Raw genomic sequence first — 19,346 nt, forward strand, 5'->3', positions numbered from 1 at the left:
AACATGGTTGGTCGTGTTTAAATACTCAACTATTCACGAGTTAAAGTAAGTGTGGCAACTGTTAGGATGTCTGTAAGAAGTGGTAACGTTATTTCATATAGTCTTTCAGGAGTGTATTCCAGTGGGGTAACGAAATATTAACTGTTGCTACATGACAAGATAATGGTGATATAGTCTGGGTGTTTGATGATGGTGATATAGTCTGGGTGTTTGATGATATAGTCTGGGTGTTTGGTGAGGGTGATATAGTCTGGGTGTTTGATGAGGGTGATATAGTCTGGGTGTTTGATGATATAGTCTGGGTGTTTGGTGAGGGTGATATAGTCTGGGTGTTTGATGAGGGTGATATAGTCTGGGTGTTTGGTGATATAGTCTGGGTGTTTGGTGATATAGTCTGGGTGTTTGATGTGATATAGTCTGGGTGTTTGATGAGGGTGATATAGTCTGGGTGTTTGATGATATAGTCTGGAGTGTTTGATGAGGGTGATATAGTCTGGGTGTTTGATGAGGGTATTATAGTCTGGGTGTTTGATATATAGTCTGGGTGTTTGTTGATATAGTCTGGGTGTTTGATGACATGAGGGGTGGTATAGTCTGGGTGTTTGATGATATAGTCTGGGTGTTTGGTGATATAGTCTGGGTGTTTGGTGATATAGTCTGGGTGTTTGATGAGGGTGATATAGTCTGGGTGTTTGATGAGGGTGATATAGTCTAGGTGTTTGATGAGGGTGATATAGTCTGGGTGTTTGATGAGGGTGATATAGTCTGGGTGTTTGATGATGGTGATATAGTCTGGGTGTTTGATGAGGGTGATATAGTCTGGGTGTTTGATAATAGTTTATGTCATATATGATACACTGAGTACTACCAGGACTCACTGAGTACTACACAAGACTTACTAAATACTGCCAGGAACCACAGAGTACTGCCAGGACACACTGAGTACTACCCAGGATCTACTAAATACTGCCAGGACCCACAGAATACTACTAGAATATACTGAGTAATACCAGGACACACTATGTACTGCCAGGACCCACTGAGAACTGGCAGGACCCACTGAGAACTGCCAGGACCCACTGAGAACTGCCAGGACCCACTGAGAACTGCCAGGACCCCCATGTTTATTCCTACCAAAGTCAGATATATACTGCATTTTATTTCAGTGATGGTTTGGTGTCATTCACCCAAGGCATGGAGGACACTTGAAGTTGTTTTTCAATGCTCCATCATTAGATTTACTCTCCATACATTAAAGCAAACAATTTGGTAAATTTCTCATGGAAAAGCATAAATGAATAAGTGTAAATTCTTCTTGTGTATTGTCTTTGAAGTGTCACCACCAGTAAACAGTGATACCTTAGGGTGACTCGAGGGCTACTAGCCATTGTTAATGACTATAAAAACAACCTAACATGAACGTAAGAATGGTTACTATAGGAAAACTTGACATACAGTAGGTACTGTACTGTGCTGTACTGGTGATAACTTTTGTGGTAATTAAGTATTTATTCTTTTTTCGTAGAAGAAAAAAATATGATAACATTTTGGTTTTGGCTGAAAAAAAGTTAGGCTCACAGAGAAGTTAAAATATATGATCCTCTGTTAATGTTTACATGTTCCGTGACTTCTAGTAAATAACAGTAACTACAGTACTGTATCTCTAAATGTCTGATTTTTATCAGTAAAGGAGCACTGCCACATGATGCTAAACTTGAATATTACTGATACACTGTACTGTACTACGAGTGCTCAGGCCTATAGTTGAGAGACTCCTTTTCTTCTTTGCAGTTTCTGTGAAAAGTACTGAAGCTATGTAGTTTACCCATGAGAACTGTGTCAAGTGCAGTACACTATTATAGTACTGTACTGTAGTTTAAGTTTTTTAGATTTAGTTGGTTGTGCTATAGTCCATCATTAATGTTAAGCCACCATAGTAAACAGGAATTGAAAGCTTGACGTGGTGTGATACAGTATTGTCTATGGATGTGTAGAATGAGGTCCAGGTGCCCAACCCACCTTGTCTGGGATATATTCAGCAATTTTTTTTATTCATTTTTTTAACCAGGGCATAATTCTTTCTGTTTTTTCACTTTGGAGAGAGACTTCAAAACCTTGCCCGTTCTCCAAAGATGCTGATTGCAGGTGCTCACCACACACACAGGTTCAGCTTGTGAGCTGCACAGTGGAAGTAAGTGTCCAGGGGTTGATATACCTTGTACAGTACAGTACTTAAATCAGGGTAGCAGCACCTTTGCAGGGTTTAGCCTGCTGCATCATTGCTTTTTCCAATGCACTTTCATAAGTCAGACACCGCAACCTTCATAATGCCAGTATTGGCTTCTCTAAGCAAGTTAGCATTGAGTTGTACTCATAGAATGCTGCCAAGTCTTTCATGATCTGCTTATCAGCATCCACAAACCTCTGAATCGGGGACAGTGCGGTACCTGCTTACCGTGCCGTAGTATTGCTGATGTCTTTGGCATCATCTGTCAGAAGTGCCATAACTGTTGAAACTTATTTACAGTTCTTTTATGAAAGGTCTGGCCGCAGACATGGAAGTTAGTTTAACGGTTTCCTTTTTTATTTATTTTTTGTATAAAAAATTTGTGATCTCATCTTTTTGAGAACTAATCTATGGTTGAAAGTTTACTTGCAAACATGGTAGTTAATACAGTAAATGGAAATTGGTAAAAAACTGTGAAGCACACCAATTTCTTATTCTTTGTCCTGTGAATATATTATAACAAGTGAAGTTCATCTTGGTGTGAACTGTTTCTCTATTGTATGGAGTTCACATCATCGTTATATTAAGTGGGGAAAGTGTGTGCTCCTCAACATTATGTACCTAACCTTCATGAGGTCAACTGTTAGTATACAGTACAGTAATCTTGACAGTAGGACTCATGAGGATGGTGCTGCCACTACACAAAGGCAGTTAAATGTGTTTCCCTTTCCTTCCTTAGCTGGGAGTAAATTTTTATAGGGCTCAATGTTCTTCCTCAGATCTACCCTTTAAACTGAGCTGTTGGTGATATAAACAGCACCACTTCTGGGACTCTTGTTTCCTTCAACTAAGCTAAGCTATTTTGATGTGTTTTAGCTTCATTATCTTAGTGTATAATTACTGTACTTTGACTTAAATATATTGTTTGAATGGAAAGGGTTGATTTTTTGGATAATTTTTTATGCAAGATTTTCAGAACACTGTTTTAAAGTACTGTACCCCTGTACATTAATCTGTAAATTAATGTGTTTGCAATATAGTTTTAGAGTTTACTGTAGAGAGTTTGTAGGTTGTTTGAGGTAAAGAGTACTGTAGGGATATACTGATGGGAGAAAATAAACTTAAGGACACATCTGACCCATGGGATGGGTAATGAGCTAATGTTGACCAGGGTACATGTGTGTTTACCCAGTCTCTAGGGACACCAATGAATTTGTTGTGCCGCCAAGCAATGGGTCCTTGTAGGTGGAGGCAACAATGGATAAAGGTGAGTGGAGAGCTCAGTCCTTCAGAATAGCTTGGTGCATAGAAAGTAGACTAGATCCAGGGATACAGTATTGTCATTCATTTCCTGTCTTTTCTTATTGCTCTATGTATATATATTACTGTACTACTTGTGTATTATTTTTAGACACTGTATCCCTATTCACTCCTGTAGAATGTATTTGTGGTTGCCGGTAGTAGCTCATGTTTTTGTGAGCAAAATGTATATGTATAAAGTGTACAAAAGTAATCCTTGCAGAGTACTGTATAGAGGTTGGAGACAGTACGACTGGATTAGAAATATGCATGGGAGACTCTCCTACACTGTTCCTAAGGTTTAAGCACATGGGCTACAGGCTGGCTCTATGTTCACATGTTCGATTACGTCATAATTTTGTAGTTCTCTATCCTAGAAAAATTCTTCAGATTAGAAAGACTATGGAGATGAAAGATCTGTACCTTCTGTATATTGAATTCATCGTTTAAAATTTAATTGTTGTGATTTTGTGATTTTACTTCATTTTAAGATACAGTATGATTTTTCTCTCTTTCTCGTTCTCTCCTTCTCTTATTCTCTTCTCTCTCTTTCTCTTTCCCACACCAACCTCTGAGTACATTATATCCTTTCTCTTTTGCAGGTTTCCATTAAAGAAGGCTTCCTGATGAAACAGACCTCGTCATTTCAGCGGTGGCGTAAACGATATTTTAAACTCAAGGGACACAAGCTGTACTATGCAAAAGATACTAAGGTGAGTACTGTAGCTACCTGTTACTTGATTTGTTGTACCTGTATCTAATTTAGCCGAATGTTATGAGGCAGGTTAGTATGTTGGAGAGTGTTATCATGGGGCAATTTACAGTAGTATGTTGGAGAGTTATGAGGCTGGGTAGTATGTTGGATGTAAGTTATCAGAAAATATCACCGACTATTGCTTCACGTCATTAGCTAATCGGTTGTGAAGATATGGCAGGAGTCTCTTTTGCATTCATCATTACGTGCGACCGTGTTCATGGGGAAATACTGTAGCTAAGACTAGTAACGTTAATTGTACGATTTGTCCTTTCCTATGAGGTGTTTAGTTCATACAGGTGTTGTAGATGGTGTACAACATGGTAATCTCCCCCTTAGTCTCTTCAATAGGGGGGGTCCTCTTTATGTAAACCACCTGTACTGTAATGTGTTGTTTACCTGTGATTGAAAATTTTGATTCTTTGGGTTGGAAGAGATTGATTCTTGGAGGCCATTGATGTGATTGGAAAAAAGATGTTATTTATTTCTTATTATTATTCAAAGTAAAATGCTTTGGCTTTGATTCTGTTTTCTGGCATACACTGAGAGCAATTTGATAGCTAAATACTGTACCATATACTGTACTGTATTTTGCTATATGAACACTAAAAATGAATACCTCCCATAAGCTCTTGAGTTGATTTAGAAATACATGTAATATCAATACAGTGATTTAGACACCTCTAACACACCTGCAGCAGCTCTCTCTTCTTACCAAGGAAATGATCTTAGCATAAAGGGAATACTGGACAAGAGGTCTCACCCCATCACTATCTTGTCCCAAGGAAACAAGACCTCTAAGCAAGATCTGATGTGTCCTAAGTAACACAGCTTGGATACAATGAAGCACATAATCAATATCAGAACAGGGTGTTTCACAAGTGCAATAATGTTTGTACAATAGATGTGCCACATAAAATGGAATTAAAGATTTAACCCTTAAACAGCAGCCATCATCATTGGAAGTTAGTTGAACGGATGGTGGTCTTCATCCTTGGCCATTTTTGGGGCAAAATAGGAATCCTTAGCCACCGAATAAGGATGAACAACCAAGTCCATCATTAGATTTGGTGAATACAATATTGAAACACAGGCTTAATCCATGTCACCCTCCTGGCTGTGGTAATGACCTGGGATCTTCAAATACATTGTTGTAGATATACAGTATTAACGGAGGGAATCTGAGGTAATGAAAATAACAAGAAGGTTTCAAAGGTCACTCATGTTGCATTTGTACTCATTGAGCAGACAACATATCTAGACCTACTTGCAGATTCTCTGAAAAGTGTGCAATTGATCTAACCATGAAAACTACAACCTCTCAGGTACAATTCTTCTGGCTAAAGAAACAAGGATTATTATAGGCATCTCTGCTGAAAATCTATGTAAGAGTGGTCAGTACCTCAATCACTAAAGGATTATACAGGTTGTACCTCTGTAGTCCGGCATTCTGTGGTCCGGAAACTCCCGTGGTCCGGAACGATTTTAGTTTGTCCAATAGGTAGATAGGTTTTTGCCCCACAGGCCCCAATGTGGGTCAGTGACCTTTTGCCCCAGTGGGCTAATCCCCTTAAAAAAAAAAAACAGCCGCGGGAAATTAAGGTTTGTTTACATCCGGCAGTTCGGCTGCTCTCTCTCTCTCTGCTTGTCTGTACAGAGTACAACATTTAACCCTTCAATATATATGAGCAGTAAATAAGTGTTGCTTTCATATTCTTATGTAGAGTAATGACGATATATTTTCACATGTGCGCACTTACATACGCGCAGTCTCACATTTTTTTTACCATTAATGGTTAGCTACTTATATTGTTCCATTTATTAACATTAAATAACATTACAGGTACTTCAAACAATCATATTATTTTTTTACATTAATTTTACTACAGCTAAAATCAGGGTCTTATTTTCTTCAGTTTTATATGTAGAACCAATCAGTCACTGGTTTCGTAAGCTTTAACATAAACAATGCCGGCAGCTGTCTTGTCTCCTCTAATATTCCACGTATTATTAATAAATTGTATTGTTAATTTTGCACACGCATACATTAATTCAATAAAAACAAATTCAGAAACATTAATTAAAATATATATGAATAGTAAATAAGTGTTGCTTTCATATTCTTATGTAAAGTAATGACGATATGTTTTCACGTGTGCGCATGCGCACTTACATACGCGATCTCTCTTTTTTCTTTACCATTATCGTTAGCTACTTACTATTGTTCCATTTATTAACATTAAATAACATTACTTAAAACAACCATATTAATTTTACTGCAGCTACAACCAAGGTCTTATTTTCTTCAGTTTTATATGTAGAACCAGTCAGTCACTGGCTTTGTAATCAACGAAAACAATGCTGTGTCATTTCCTCGTGTGTTTTAATATTCTACGTATTATTAATGAATTGCATTGCTCATTTTGCACACAAACATTAATTCAATAAAAAAGACATTCAGTAATAAACAATAATGAATCTTTTGTACATAAGAGAAATGACGCTGTTTACACGATTATGCACGTCGTCTGTACGTTGGCGGGCCGTTCAAACCCGTCGAAATTCAAGTTTCCGCCGTCAAAATTTGTATTTATTTATTTTTTGGTGTGTTCCAATAAAATACGTTAAGAATTAAAAACTCGCGAAATTTGAGAAGCTACTATATGACATTTAACCCTTCAATATGTCTTCAAAGAGACCATGATGCAGAGAAAGTGGTGCTAGTGCTTCCAAGCATAAGCACAAGTCACTATCTATCCAGGAAAAGGGTGAATTTCCATGGTCCGGCACCGGTCAGGTCCCGAGGTTGCCGGACTAGATAGGTACAACCTGTATATATATATGGCTTTCCTGAAACACAATCTGGTTTTTGGCAACCTTTATATGATGGGTCCTGGGCCTCACAACAGAAAATACCTGCATTAAGGTAGAGCATCAGTGTAAACCTCCCTGATAACTCCTAGAGCTGCAGTAAGCCCTACTATGTACTCCTTGAAGCATTATCTAGATGGGGCATGACACTTAACATTAGTAGGCAGATTTTTTTTTACAAATAAACACTGCAAAGAGAGACCAGACACGTGTCATTATCAAACTAATTATCAATATAACCCCTGATTTGGTGGCTTTTTTCTGTACTGTATAAGATTAAGGAGATGAAGTGCCGCAACACAACAGATGACAACAGTGTTCCATCAGGGAGTACACATGACTTCCTTGTATACATGGTGGCCAACCCTGCAGTATTACAGTAGGAGCTGGCTCTTACCATGAATCCAAACTTCATTAAATAAGTTTTTGTTTAGTGATCTGATGAAATCTTAGGAGGGCGGTATGAAGACTGTAAATATGAGGACTAGGACAGTAAATAGTCTTCCAGCCTTAATCTTGTGACAGAAAAGATGGACTAACAAGAGTGAAAGAAACCAGATGCTGCCAGGACAGAAAGCAGTTTACAGTACAGTATTTCTAAGAAAAATCAGGAGCTTTCTTGTAGCTTAAAAATTGTGAAAAATGAAGGAAACAAATAATGCAACCCCAAGTGTTCCAGCCTAAGGAGAAAGAGTCCACATCATAAGCACTCCTGAACAATACTTAGAACAAACGCTAGTCACTTGGTATTGTCTGCCATAATAAACAGATCCACTAAAGGAGAACAAACAAACCACTTTCAGAAAACAATTCCATGAAAAGGATTCTTAAACTAACCTCATTCAGAAGGTACCACCTTATACCTTCTTATTCCTCAACAAATTATCTGCTTAAATTTTCCAAGTACAAGCAATATCCTCGCCTGCAAAATAGCCTGACATTGCACTCACTGCATTGTTCATTATGAAAAATACAAAGCTCTCTCTTTGTGATGCATGTCACAGCCAACATGGTTTTTATAAAGAATACTGTTCAATAGTCTCTTACTAATGGATTCTATATTACATAGTAACAAGAAAAGAAGGACCCATAGCTCCCTCAAGTTAATGCAGGGATTTTTTTTAATTTTGACTGACACTTCCCCACCATTTCAGCTCTGTTTGAGGAATACTGAATACTGTACAGCTCCCAGTCCAAACCAAAGAGGGCTCTAGCCATTTTAACTGGCTAAGTTTAACTCTGGATTTTGTTTCTGTTCCTCTACTCTATTGAGATTAATCAGATCCAGCTTGGTAACTTTACAAGCTGCAGATCTTGATGAAATGAGAATAAACCAATAATGTAGATACGTGAAGCAGACTCTGGACACAGTGATCTTGTGACTACAGGTATTTTCCTCAGGCTTACCACCAACACATCCTGGAACTGTTTACAAAAAGTTCCTGAAATCTTATACCTGTATACAGTATATTTATACAGTATTTGTTTGTACAAGATGTTCAATAACATCAAATGTGCAAAAAAAAAAATGTACTGTAATGTACTACAGTACTGGTATACGATTTATGGTGATTTATAACAATTGTGTAAATCAGTTAAATATAAATCAATGGTTTACTGTATTCTGTCTTTTCTAAAGTTGTATTTTAACAGTTCAAAAGAACTGTGGGATACTTTGTATAATTACAATTACAGTACTGTATCTATCACATTGATTCTCCATCATGTACCCATGGATTCAGTGACTGAGGGGAAGTAGTGAAACTGCTGGAGGGGTTGGCACTAGGCCATTTAACCATCTGGGGACACTGTTTGGGTTGGTGAGAGTTTGGGAAGTGTTGTGTTGTTGTGGTCAAACAGAATGGGAAGTACAGCAGGTAATGATTGACACCATCCTCTTGCCCTGTGAAAAAAAGATGATAAACTAAGAATGAGTTGTGTACCAGTATGAGTCAGGCTTTAATAAGGTCTTCTTATCATTTATGACATCAACTCCAGTGATTTATGACTTAAGAGATGCCGTGGATGACACCTGAGTCACCCCAACACATTTTTTTAATTGCTCCTGCTTGGGATTCACCCTGGCCTTAGGGCAGTTATAGAAAAGTTATTGGAGAACAATGCTTGAGTCTAAAGCAACAACAAATAGTAATTAGTTCAATACTTCATAATCTTCACTTATATTAGCCTGTGTTTATACTGTACTGTTTGATTTTAAATTATGAAAAAAAATCAAGTCCCAGGTTGCTGATCTGACTTTCTGCCTCATTTACACACAATTGCAGGGTCTCAATTGTTTCTCTTACTATTGACAACACAACATACATATATTGTTCCTCACTTTTGTTTTTTCATTTTGTATTTCTTTGTGGTTCTTTATTATTATTATTATTATTATTATTATTATTATTATTATTATTATTATTATTATTATTATTATTATTATTATTATTATTATTATTATTATTATTATTATTATTATTATTACATTTTCGTCCCTCAGGCCCCGATGTGGGTCAGTGACCTGTGCCTGGGTGGGCTAATTCCCATAAAAAAAAAAAAATCTGAAATGCATATACAGTGGGGTATGCTATAATGAACAGATTCTACTACGAATATTCCTATAACGAACGGTTTTACCTATAAAATTGAGAATGCTATAACGAACGAAACTCCTACAACTAACATTATTATTATTTATTTATTTATTTTTATTTATTTTTATTACAAGTATTAATGATATTCTTTATTTCAGGGGTTTAGATGCATATTTATGCACTTTTTTACAATTTCTACAATTTTATATTATTTTTCAGTGTTAAGTGGTTGTATTTGGGGGCCTGGAACGGATTAATCCTATAACGAATGAATGCTATAACGAACAAGGTTCTAGAACCAATTAGATTCGTTATGGCATACATATATTTATTGAACCACTTTATACTGGATGCTGCTTTTACTTTATAATTTGCTCATGTCAGCCAAATTTATTCAGCACAGAGAGACTCCTTGTACCCAAGTGGTTCAATAACTACAGTACTTCTACCATCCACTTTACTCCAGACGGTGCTTTTATTCTTTTACGTATTTGGCTGATACCAGTCGATTTTATTCAACACTGAGACCCCTCAAATTGAAGGAGTTAAAAAATCCTTTTTTATATTGAGAACCACGGGGAAGTGTTGGTATCATAACCATTCACCGAGTGTACCGTTGCTAAAGATTAAACTTAATGAATCAGATTATTTGACCTGAAGGAGGTATAGTATAATCTACAGTACAGTATAGCCAAGCACTTCAATGGTAAGAAAAACATTTAAAAAGAGTTTGTATATTTATATTTACTACGTAGGGGGAAAATGTTTGAAGTCTTCAGAAAGCTACATTTTTGGAACCGTTTGAGCTCAGTCCAGTGGCACCATGCCCGTCCACACACAGACTAAAAGCTCAATGTTCATATAATCAATAGTTTTTTATTATGTCTTGCACCATAAAACAGGACATATTATCCTCTTTAATAGTTGTGTGTCTGTTGTCTGTGTGTCTGTTGTCTGACATAGCTGCCACTAGAACACCTCTCACTGGGTTAGATCATCTTGACCCTTGTGTCCTCGATCACTTGGGGCGGGAACCTCGTGTCAGGGAATAGCTAGTGGGTTTAAATAGTGCCCTGATGGGAGGCAGGTGAAAGAGAAGGCCAGGTAAGCTTTCAGTACAGGTAATCCCTACTGTTTTTATCCCCTCGTCCCTATATTGACTGGCTCTGGCTGCTAGTCCTAGAAGGATAAATATGTTGGTGTGGGAATAATGGTGTTGCTGTGGGTGATGGGGAGGTGTGGGTGTGTGGGTGATGGGGAGGTATGGGTGTGTGGGTGATGGGGAGGTGTGGGTAATGGGGAGGTGTTTGTGTGTGGGTGATGAGGAGGTGTTGGTGTGTGGGTGATGGGAGGTGTGGGGGAGGTTTTGGTGTGTGGGTGATGGGGAGGTGTTGGTGTGTGGGTGATGGGAGGTGTGGGGGAGGTTTTGGTGTGTGGGTAATGGGGAGGTGTTTGTGTGTGGGTGATGTGTGGGGAGGTTTTGTGTGGGTAATGGGGAGGTGTTTGTGTGTGAATGGGAGGTGTTTGTGTGTGGGTGATGAGGAGGTGTGGGGGAGGTGTTGGTGTGTGGGTGATGGGGAGGTATTGGTTTGTGGGTGGAGGGTGTTGGTGTGGGGGTAATGGGGAGGTGTTGGCGTGGGTGATGGGGAGGTGTTGGTGTGTGGGTGATTGGGAGGAGTTGGTTTGTGGATGATGGGGAGGTGTGTGGATGATGGGGAGGTGTGTGGATGATGGTGTGGTGTGGGGGTGATGGGGTGGATGTGGGTGATGGGGAGGTGTTGGTGTGGGGGTAATGGGGGAGGTGTTGGTGTGGGGGTAATGGGGGAGGTGTTGGCGTGGGTGATGGGGAGGTGTTGGTGTGGGGGTAATGGGGGGAGGTGTTGGTGTGGGGGGTAATGGGGAGGTGTTGGTGTGTGGGGGTAATGGGGAGGTGTTGGTGTGGGGGTAATGGGGAGGTGTTGGTGTGGGGGTAATGGGGGAGGTGTTGGTGTGGGGGTAATGGGGGAGGTGTTGGTGTGGGGGTAATGGGGGAGGTGTTGATATGGATTGATATTGAAACATTTTATTTAGCCCAAAGAACACAGAGTCGATTAAAAAAAATCATATTACCGTGACTGAGCCAGTTAAGAGCCTGAGCTGCACCTGATATATACTGTACATTTATCTCAAGGAAGTATTATGTAACATTTAGTATCATCTGAAATAGTATACATAGCCTGGTGGTAATAAGAACATATCAGAATGTTACCACGGTTATCACTTCGTTATTTATTCATTTTATTTATTTTATTTTATTTATTTATTTTATTTTTATATACTGTACATAATTTACAGTGGAGTTGATAAATATGATAAGGGAGGGAAACAGTACAACATGGGTTGTATTAAGGTGGAACAACAAGACGGAGCTGTCAGGATTATGTCTAGTTGGCAAATATATTTATTGCAATGGTAATTTCTATCAATCTACAGGATAATTTCTGATAAAACGGTTTTGGTGGTACAGTAAAGGCAGGTATATAAAGTAGGTGATGGGGGAGGTGTTGGTGTGGGGGTAATGGGGGAGAGGTGATGGGTAAGGGTGGATGGTGATGGGTAAGGGTGGATGGTGATGGGTGGGGAAGTAATAGTTATTTTAGGATAGAAGCAATGAATTGACGGTTGAGGGAGGAGTTGAATCTACCTGTAGCTGGTGGGTGGGTGGGTGGGTGGGCACAGGTGAGAGGGTGTGGTGGTGGGTGGGTGGGGAGGATAAGTTCGTGTCGGCTAATTAAAATGACATGACAGGCTTCACAGGAGGGTGGTTCTCGGTGGCTGTGGGGATGAAAAGAACCGTATATAGTCTTGATGAGGTGTTGTGACCCGAGATGACGCAGCCAGGTGGGGTCGATGATGCCTCCAGGTAAGGTCAGGGAGGGGTGGTAGGGGATGAAGGGTGTTAGGGAGGGGTGGTGGAGGATCAGGGAGTGGTGGTGGAGGATCAGGGAGGGGTGAAGGGGTCAGGGAGGGGTGAAGGGGTCAGGGAGGTGGTGGATGATCAGGGAGGGATGGTGGATGATCAGGAGGATGGTGGATGATCAGGAGGGATGGTGGAGGATCAGGGAGGGGTGGTGGATGATCAGGGAGGGATGGTGGAGGATCAGGAGGGATGTGGAGGATCAGGGAGGGGTAAAGGGGGTCAGGGAGGGGTGGTGGAGGATCAGGGAGTGGTGGTGGATGATCAGGGAGGGATGGTGGGGGATCAGAGAGGGTAAAGGGGGTCAGGGAGGGGTGGTGGAGGATCAGGGGGATGGTGGTCAGGGAGGGGTGATCAGGTGGAGGATCAGGAGGGGGATGGTGGAGGATCAGGGAGGTCAGGAGGTAAAGGGGTCAGGAAGGGTGGTGGATGATCAGGGAGGGTGGTGGATGATCAGGGAGTGGTGGTGGAGGATCAGGGAGTGGTGTTGGATGATCAGGGAGGGGTGGTGGATGATCAGGGAGGGGTGGTGGAGGATCAGGGAGTGGTGTTGGATGATCAGGGAGGGGGTGGAGGATCAGGGAGGGGTGGTGGAGGATCAGGGAGGGGTGGTGGAGGATCAGGGAGGTGGTGGGGGTCAGGAGGGGTGATGGGGGTCAGGGATGAGGTACCTGTAGTTTGGGATGTACCTGGTGTAGAGGGGAGGTGGGCGTGTTAAGTTTCGTCGGTGGTGTAGGGCGAATGTGGACCACACCCCCTCCCCCACCCCCCATCCACCTGCAATAAGGATCAATAACTGCGTGGGTGTTGGACCTGTGGCGGGGTGGGCGAGTGGGATGGGTGGGTCGTGGTGGGCTGGTTGGGTAGGAGGGTAAGGAGGAGGAGGAGGAGGGGGCGAAAGGATACGATCGTAGTGTCGGGCGGATGGGCGGGGCGGGAGAGAGAGAGAGAGAGAGAGGAGGACGACGAGGAAGAGAAGGAAAGAGGGAGGGTGGACGAAGAGGAGGTGGGTGAAGGGTGAGGGCTAGCTGGGAATGTTTGGACAGGGCTGAGTGAGAGGAAAGGGTAGCAGAGGCTGAAAGGTCTGGAGTGTCATGGAGGGAAGTAGGTATTGTGAAGGAGAAGAATAGTTCCCGGGAAAAGTAGGCCATCACTTGTGAGTTGAAAACAAAAGACGGTTCACGAAGAAGGGGAAGTGCTATTGGTGCAGGGTAGAGAAGGCGGCAGGAGCACAGTTAAAGAGGTAATGCTGGAGGAACAAGAACTCGACTGTCGGACTGGGGAAAAATTCTGGTATTTTTAGTCGCCAAAATTGGAACTAATTTCTCACATGTTCAGGCGATTGCTGCCTTCTGCGAATTTCTTTTCCTTAACGCAGATTTTATTGAAATGATTTTGTTTTTGTATTTTGCATCATATTAATGTTTGGAAAGTTAGGCGTCGTTCGATATTAGAAGAAAATGAATTAGGCTTCATGGGGAATTATTTATTGGGAAGAACGGTAAAAACCTTATATACTTGTAAAACACATCGGGCGACCACTACCTTAAACAATACACACATGCTGCTATATACCCGAGTTAGATGTACAGGGTGGTCCAATTAAAGTGAATCAGTTTTAGGTTGGTAACACTGAGTAGGGGTTTGAGTGCATTTTTTTTTTACAGGGATTAGCCCACCCTGGCACAGGTCACTGACCCACATTGGGGCCTGGGAGGCGAAAATGTAATAATAATAATAATAATTCATGGATGACATAACGTTCAAACATTACTAACTATTGTTTTCAAAGGTTTTCAGAAACTTTCTTACTGCTTACATACAGATTTTGTCCGTTTCGTGAATTTTTATTTCATTGTTATTATGGTTCACTTTAATTGGACCAACCTGTACCTAGAACACTGTATTTTTGTAACATCGTCTCGCTGATCCTTCCCAGGAAACATTGTCTTCCAGGAAAAGCAGCAGCAGGCGTCATTAAGAAAGTTTGTCATCTAGTTTCTTGTTTGTCGGTTTGTTCTCGGGGCCAATAACCTGAGGTGGTCATGAATTCCGGTTTTTCTCATCAGAAGTTACCTAGACCGTCCGCATTTGTGGGTAAGGTTGGGTGGGATGGAGGGATCACATTTACCCAAATTTCCCTCATTGTGTATGTAAAGGTAAAAAAAAAAGGTGATTGTTACTTAAATATAAACAAGTGAACTAGTAAAGTCTCCCCCCACAATAAACAAGTGAGCTAACAGTCTTCCTTAGAATTAAGTGATTTTGAAACATATTGTCTTTTAAAGGGACAGTCCTGTTTTCGAGTCCGTGGAGGGGTTCAAGGCTGTAGTATGGTAATGATTTTGGGAGCCTGTTGACGCATTACAATGTGTGTGTGTGTTTCTCTCTGTCACACACACAAAGTAGGTAGGCTGTCATTGACTGAGGAGTGATACTAGGGGAGAGAGAAAGAAGAGGAGAGGGAGACAAGAGAAAGGAGAAAAATAAGAGAGAGAGGAAGAAGAGGAGAGAGAAGATATAAGATTAAAAGAGAGAGAACCAGGATTCGTCAGTAGGATAGAATCTAATTTGTAAGTTTAATGGAGGTAGCTTAGAGTGAGAGAGTGGGCCTAATGATCTATCACTCCCAGACCTTGAGTTTGTGACGTGCTCAAACCTGTCGGAAATTGAATCTTACCTCCTGGAAATTGAAATCGAAATTATAAATACAGTTATTCGACAGAATCCTGTAATGACAGGAGAGTTTTTACGTATAATTTACTTTTTTCAGCTATTTTTACATGATTATAGGGACGATGTTTGAACGTTATGTAGAGAATTAGCTGAAACCTTTGATGGTAAGGGACAAACACACCACTAAGCGTAGTGGCTTTTCCTTGAATGATTTAAGTGTTTGATGTTTGTGGAGAAAAGCTTAGTAAACTATAATTCATGAAGCAGCTCACTCTGCCTTACGTGGAAAGATCAACACAGCCTTGTCAATCCATATCTAACGTGTGTCATATACGTGACTTTCGTTAGGGAAATAGCACGTTTCCAAATTTAACATATGATCAAAGGAAATATTGCATTATAAATTTGAACCAATTAATCATCATATACTGTACAAGATATTAATTCTCATGAAAATTCACTTGTCAACCTCTCAAAATTTTCATCGCCGCTGTCGCCTCCATGTTTTTGGCGCCAAGGCTGAAACACCTGTTGGAGAACGAAGGAACTTGTGAGGGAAGGTTGTAGGGCTTTTCAGTTTAACAGATTTATTGACAAAGCTTGGAGTACAGTTTGCCTATTCTGAGGACAGAGGTTCATTCACAAAGAAATAAATCATACTATTCATTAACAGTATATATAGGTCAGATTCATGTTGGTGATGTCACTGGCTGTGGTGATGGGCTTTACCTTTTAAGAGATGGGAAGGAAATTGTTAGCCATTGTGGAGTGTTTCCATTACTGAAATGAATTATAATAAAATAGCGGTTTTACTTGATTGCCGACGTTTAGATGCTTTTCGATGTTTAATTTGGTTTTCGATGTGTAGTGTTGGGTTTTGTTGCTTAGTTTAGTTAATTGATATTTCGATGGTTTTTGTTGTTTAGTTGGGTTGTTGATGTTATTGGTAGTCGATGTTTTGTTGGTTTTCGATGTTTAGTATTGGTTGTCAGTTGTTTTTTTAGGTTGATGATTAGTTTTATTTTCGATGTTTAAATTAAAATATAACCCGGCTTGTAATGGGATGGCTGTAGTCCGCCAATTAGCTCTGTGGCCGACCTCATTTCCATAGCTTGTTAAAATGGTGATCTGGGTGCAGTGTTTATGCTGAGTTCACCCACCTGTCATGTACGTTAACTAGCACCAATTATCCTATTCATTGACGTTCACTTGAAGTTACTGAACCTGCGATTTTATTTATGACTCGGTGTACAGGTGTGGTGTGTGTGTAGTTACGATGTACATGTGTGTAGGTTACGATGTACAGGTGTGTAGGTTACGATGTACAGGTGTGTAGGTTACGATGTACAGGTGTGTTGATGGCCTCTGCAGCTTTAATAATTATGTTTACTTTGGTTCCCGCTGAATAAGAAGAGTATTGTGTGTGTGTGTGGCGCCCAAAGCCTCATCACACCTGGCGCTCGTTCTGGATCAGGTTCTGGTGTCCTTTCAATGGGTTTTGATTCAACCTGCACTGTCTGTCTGTGTGTTTGTAGTGTTGGTCCGCTTGTGGAATGTTAACTATGATTGTTGGTTTTCGTATTGGATATTTATTAAGTGTTTGTTGTCCTTGAATGTTTCGCTGACATACCAACAGTAGATTAACGCTGTACTGTCACGTTCTCATCATTGTGGATCTAGCTGATTTTTGTATACAATTATATATATTCTACCTTGCATGCGCGTTCCGAAAAAAAGTTTGTTAACGTATAAATTTCTATAGTTTCATAACGATTAACTTTAGAATACAAGTCAAACCCTCACGTACAGCCGCGCTCACTTTAGTTATTAACAGTTCGATAGCCACCAAGGTCACAACATTGTCCGCAGTGTGTCGTTTTTTTTCCTCCGTTTAAGATATTTTTAACAAGACTTACCAAGGACATGTGATACCACTATAGACAAAAGGATGAAATAACATTAAAAAAAATTCCCTAGTGTGTGTCTGGAGGTAAAATCACAGGAAAATACAAACATGTCAACATTTTGTTGGGTGTGTGACTGTGTGACGCTCCTGTCGGTATTAAAAGCAATAATAGAAGCATAATTGAAAGTAGTAGTCGTAGTAGTAGTAGTCGTGCATATAGTTTGATGAAACTTCACAAGAATAAGTAAATAAGTACAGAAGGCCATATTTCACGTGTTTGTCACTGCTGTATAGGTCAGACACGACAGCCTGCTCGACAATGTAAAATTGTGTATCCATATTTGCACTTTTGATGGAATTTCAGATGAATATATATCATCACTAGACAAGGGGCAGAAATTTAAATTCAGGTTTATGTAAAAATTCAACGCGAGTAAATATTTTTTTTAGTCAGGTTAAAAAAATAAACTTATTTTTACAATCTATTCTGTGTTCTTAAAAAAAAATTACGGCAAGACAAGTAAAATATATTGTATAAATAAGCTTATTTTTTAACAACTGTAGCAAAAATATTTACTCGTGCCTTGAATATCCTAACCTAACCTCATCCTCCCAAATAGTGTTAGGTTTGGTTAATCTTAAGGGGAAATAAGGTGGGGGTGTCGATTCTTCAGGTGATCCACGAATTTAAATAGAGTACATGCATTATAATTTTATCAGTAAAAGCACCGTATCTATTATCACAGGCACACGGGACTGGTAAATGATGCGCGCCGATTAAAACTGGTGTAATTTTAATGTAATTAACTCTCCTATCACATTAAGCATTGTTTCACTACCAGATTAATTGAAAAAAAAAAGGATTGCAGGATTTTTTGTTTATATCTACGTAATATCTGTTGGAGTCGAGTATTAATGATAACGGTGGTGATGTAGGCAGTAAGGTAATGATAATAATAATATACAAGATGTGTTTACCTTAACCACTTGTTTCTATTTATGGCTACCCTGAAAAACAAAGATCAAAGACTGCTTCCCATGGATTTTAATTTTGAGTTGAGTTAATTAGAGCTTTTTTTTAAGGTGTTTTGTATAGAAGCCTGTCCAATGTTTACCCAGTCGTCTAATTAAGGGCTGTTATAAGCTGCGCCAAGGTGGAGAACAATATCCGTCCCTTGTTTTGTATTTTAAATTATTGTTGTTGAGCCAAGGCCATTCTAGACGCTACCTTGTTGGATATAAGCGTAACGAACAGCCATTCGTCTTTCTTTTCATCTGACATCAACCGTTACTTTTTATTGTTCAGTATTTGTGTTATTAATGTATTGTAGTTCTTCGTTCTTTATAACTTTTATGTAATTTTATTGAATAGAAGTCTACATACAGAGCGACTCAGGGATGCCAATCGTATATAATGAGGCTATCTCTACAGGGTGTTATGATCGTCTTTTGTTTTTGTGCTGACAACACTGTGCTGTAGATGCTCATATTTTTCCGGGTGATCGGGCTCGATTTTACACACTAAAACCCCTTTGATAATTTTTCTGTTAATTGGGTGCGCCGTTTCCATGTCAACACACACACACATACAGTAGTTTTAAGTTTATTTTTAGTTCATCTTTCATGTACCGTTGTCTAATATACTATAGGACTACCTGTCTGTCTGTCTGTTCTGGGCAGCCGAAACGGCACAATCTTTTTTCATCAAACTTGGTGGAAAGATCGCAAAAAATTCGTAGAGTGGAACAAACCTGGTCCCATGTCGATGGTTTCTTTAGGAAGACATTAATTAACCATTTTATTTACGATGGAAAACGACGCAAGTCTACGGACTTGGCGCACCCTCATTCGCTGTACGCTCGCCAAGAGCACGAACGTTCAAACTTTCACTGGGCACAAAGGTGCCGCAGTACGTGTCACTGTGACTCGTAGATCTAGCAAGATTTATCGCTGCTGTAACGACGTTTATATTTTGTTTTTAAGAAGAGTTATACATGGGATGACTATTTAGGTGATGTCATAAGTCACTTTATGCCAGTGTCGTCTAATAGCAGGGTGTG

General features: G+C 39.9%; 1 protein-coding gene across 4 annotated transcripts in view; it reads left to right on the top strand.

The window, feature by feature from the left end:
- Positions 1–19,346, top strand: part of LOC121864180 (diacylglycerol kinase eta-like) — a 68,788-nt gene that overhangs the window by 361 nt on the left and 49,081 nt on the right. For 3 of the 4 annotated variants that reach the window (XM_042363180.1, XM_042363183.1, XM_042363181.1), the window contains exon 2: positions 4,129–4,239. In XM_042363180.1, the coding sequence (XP_042219114.1) occupies positions 4,129–4,239 (111 nt within the window). Of the gene's footprint in view, positions 1–618; positions 2,192–3,006; positions 3,495–4,128; positions 4,240–19,346 lie in introns of those variants that run through there. The other variant, XM_042363182.1, reaches the window with a different exon arrangement.

The sequence above is a fragment of the Homarus americanus genome, unplaced genomic scaffold, assembly GCF_018991925.1.
Source record: "Homarus americanus isolate GMGI-L3 unplaced genomic scaffold, GMGI_Hamer_2.0 scaffold26351, whole genome shotgun sequence".
Taxonomy (NCBI): domain Eukaryota; kingdom Metazoa; phylum Arthropoda; class Malacostraca; order Decapoda; family Nephropidae; genus Homarus; species Homarus americanus.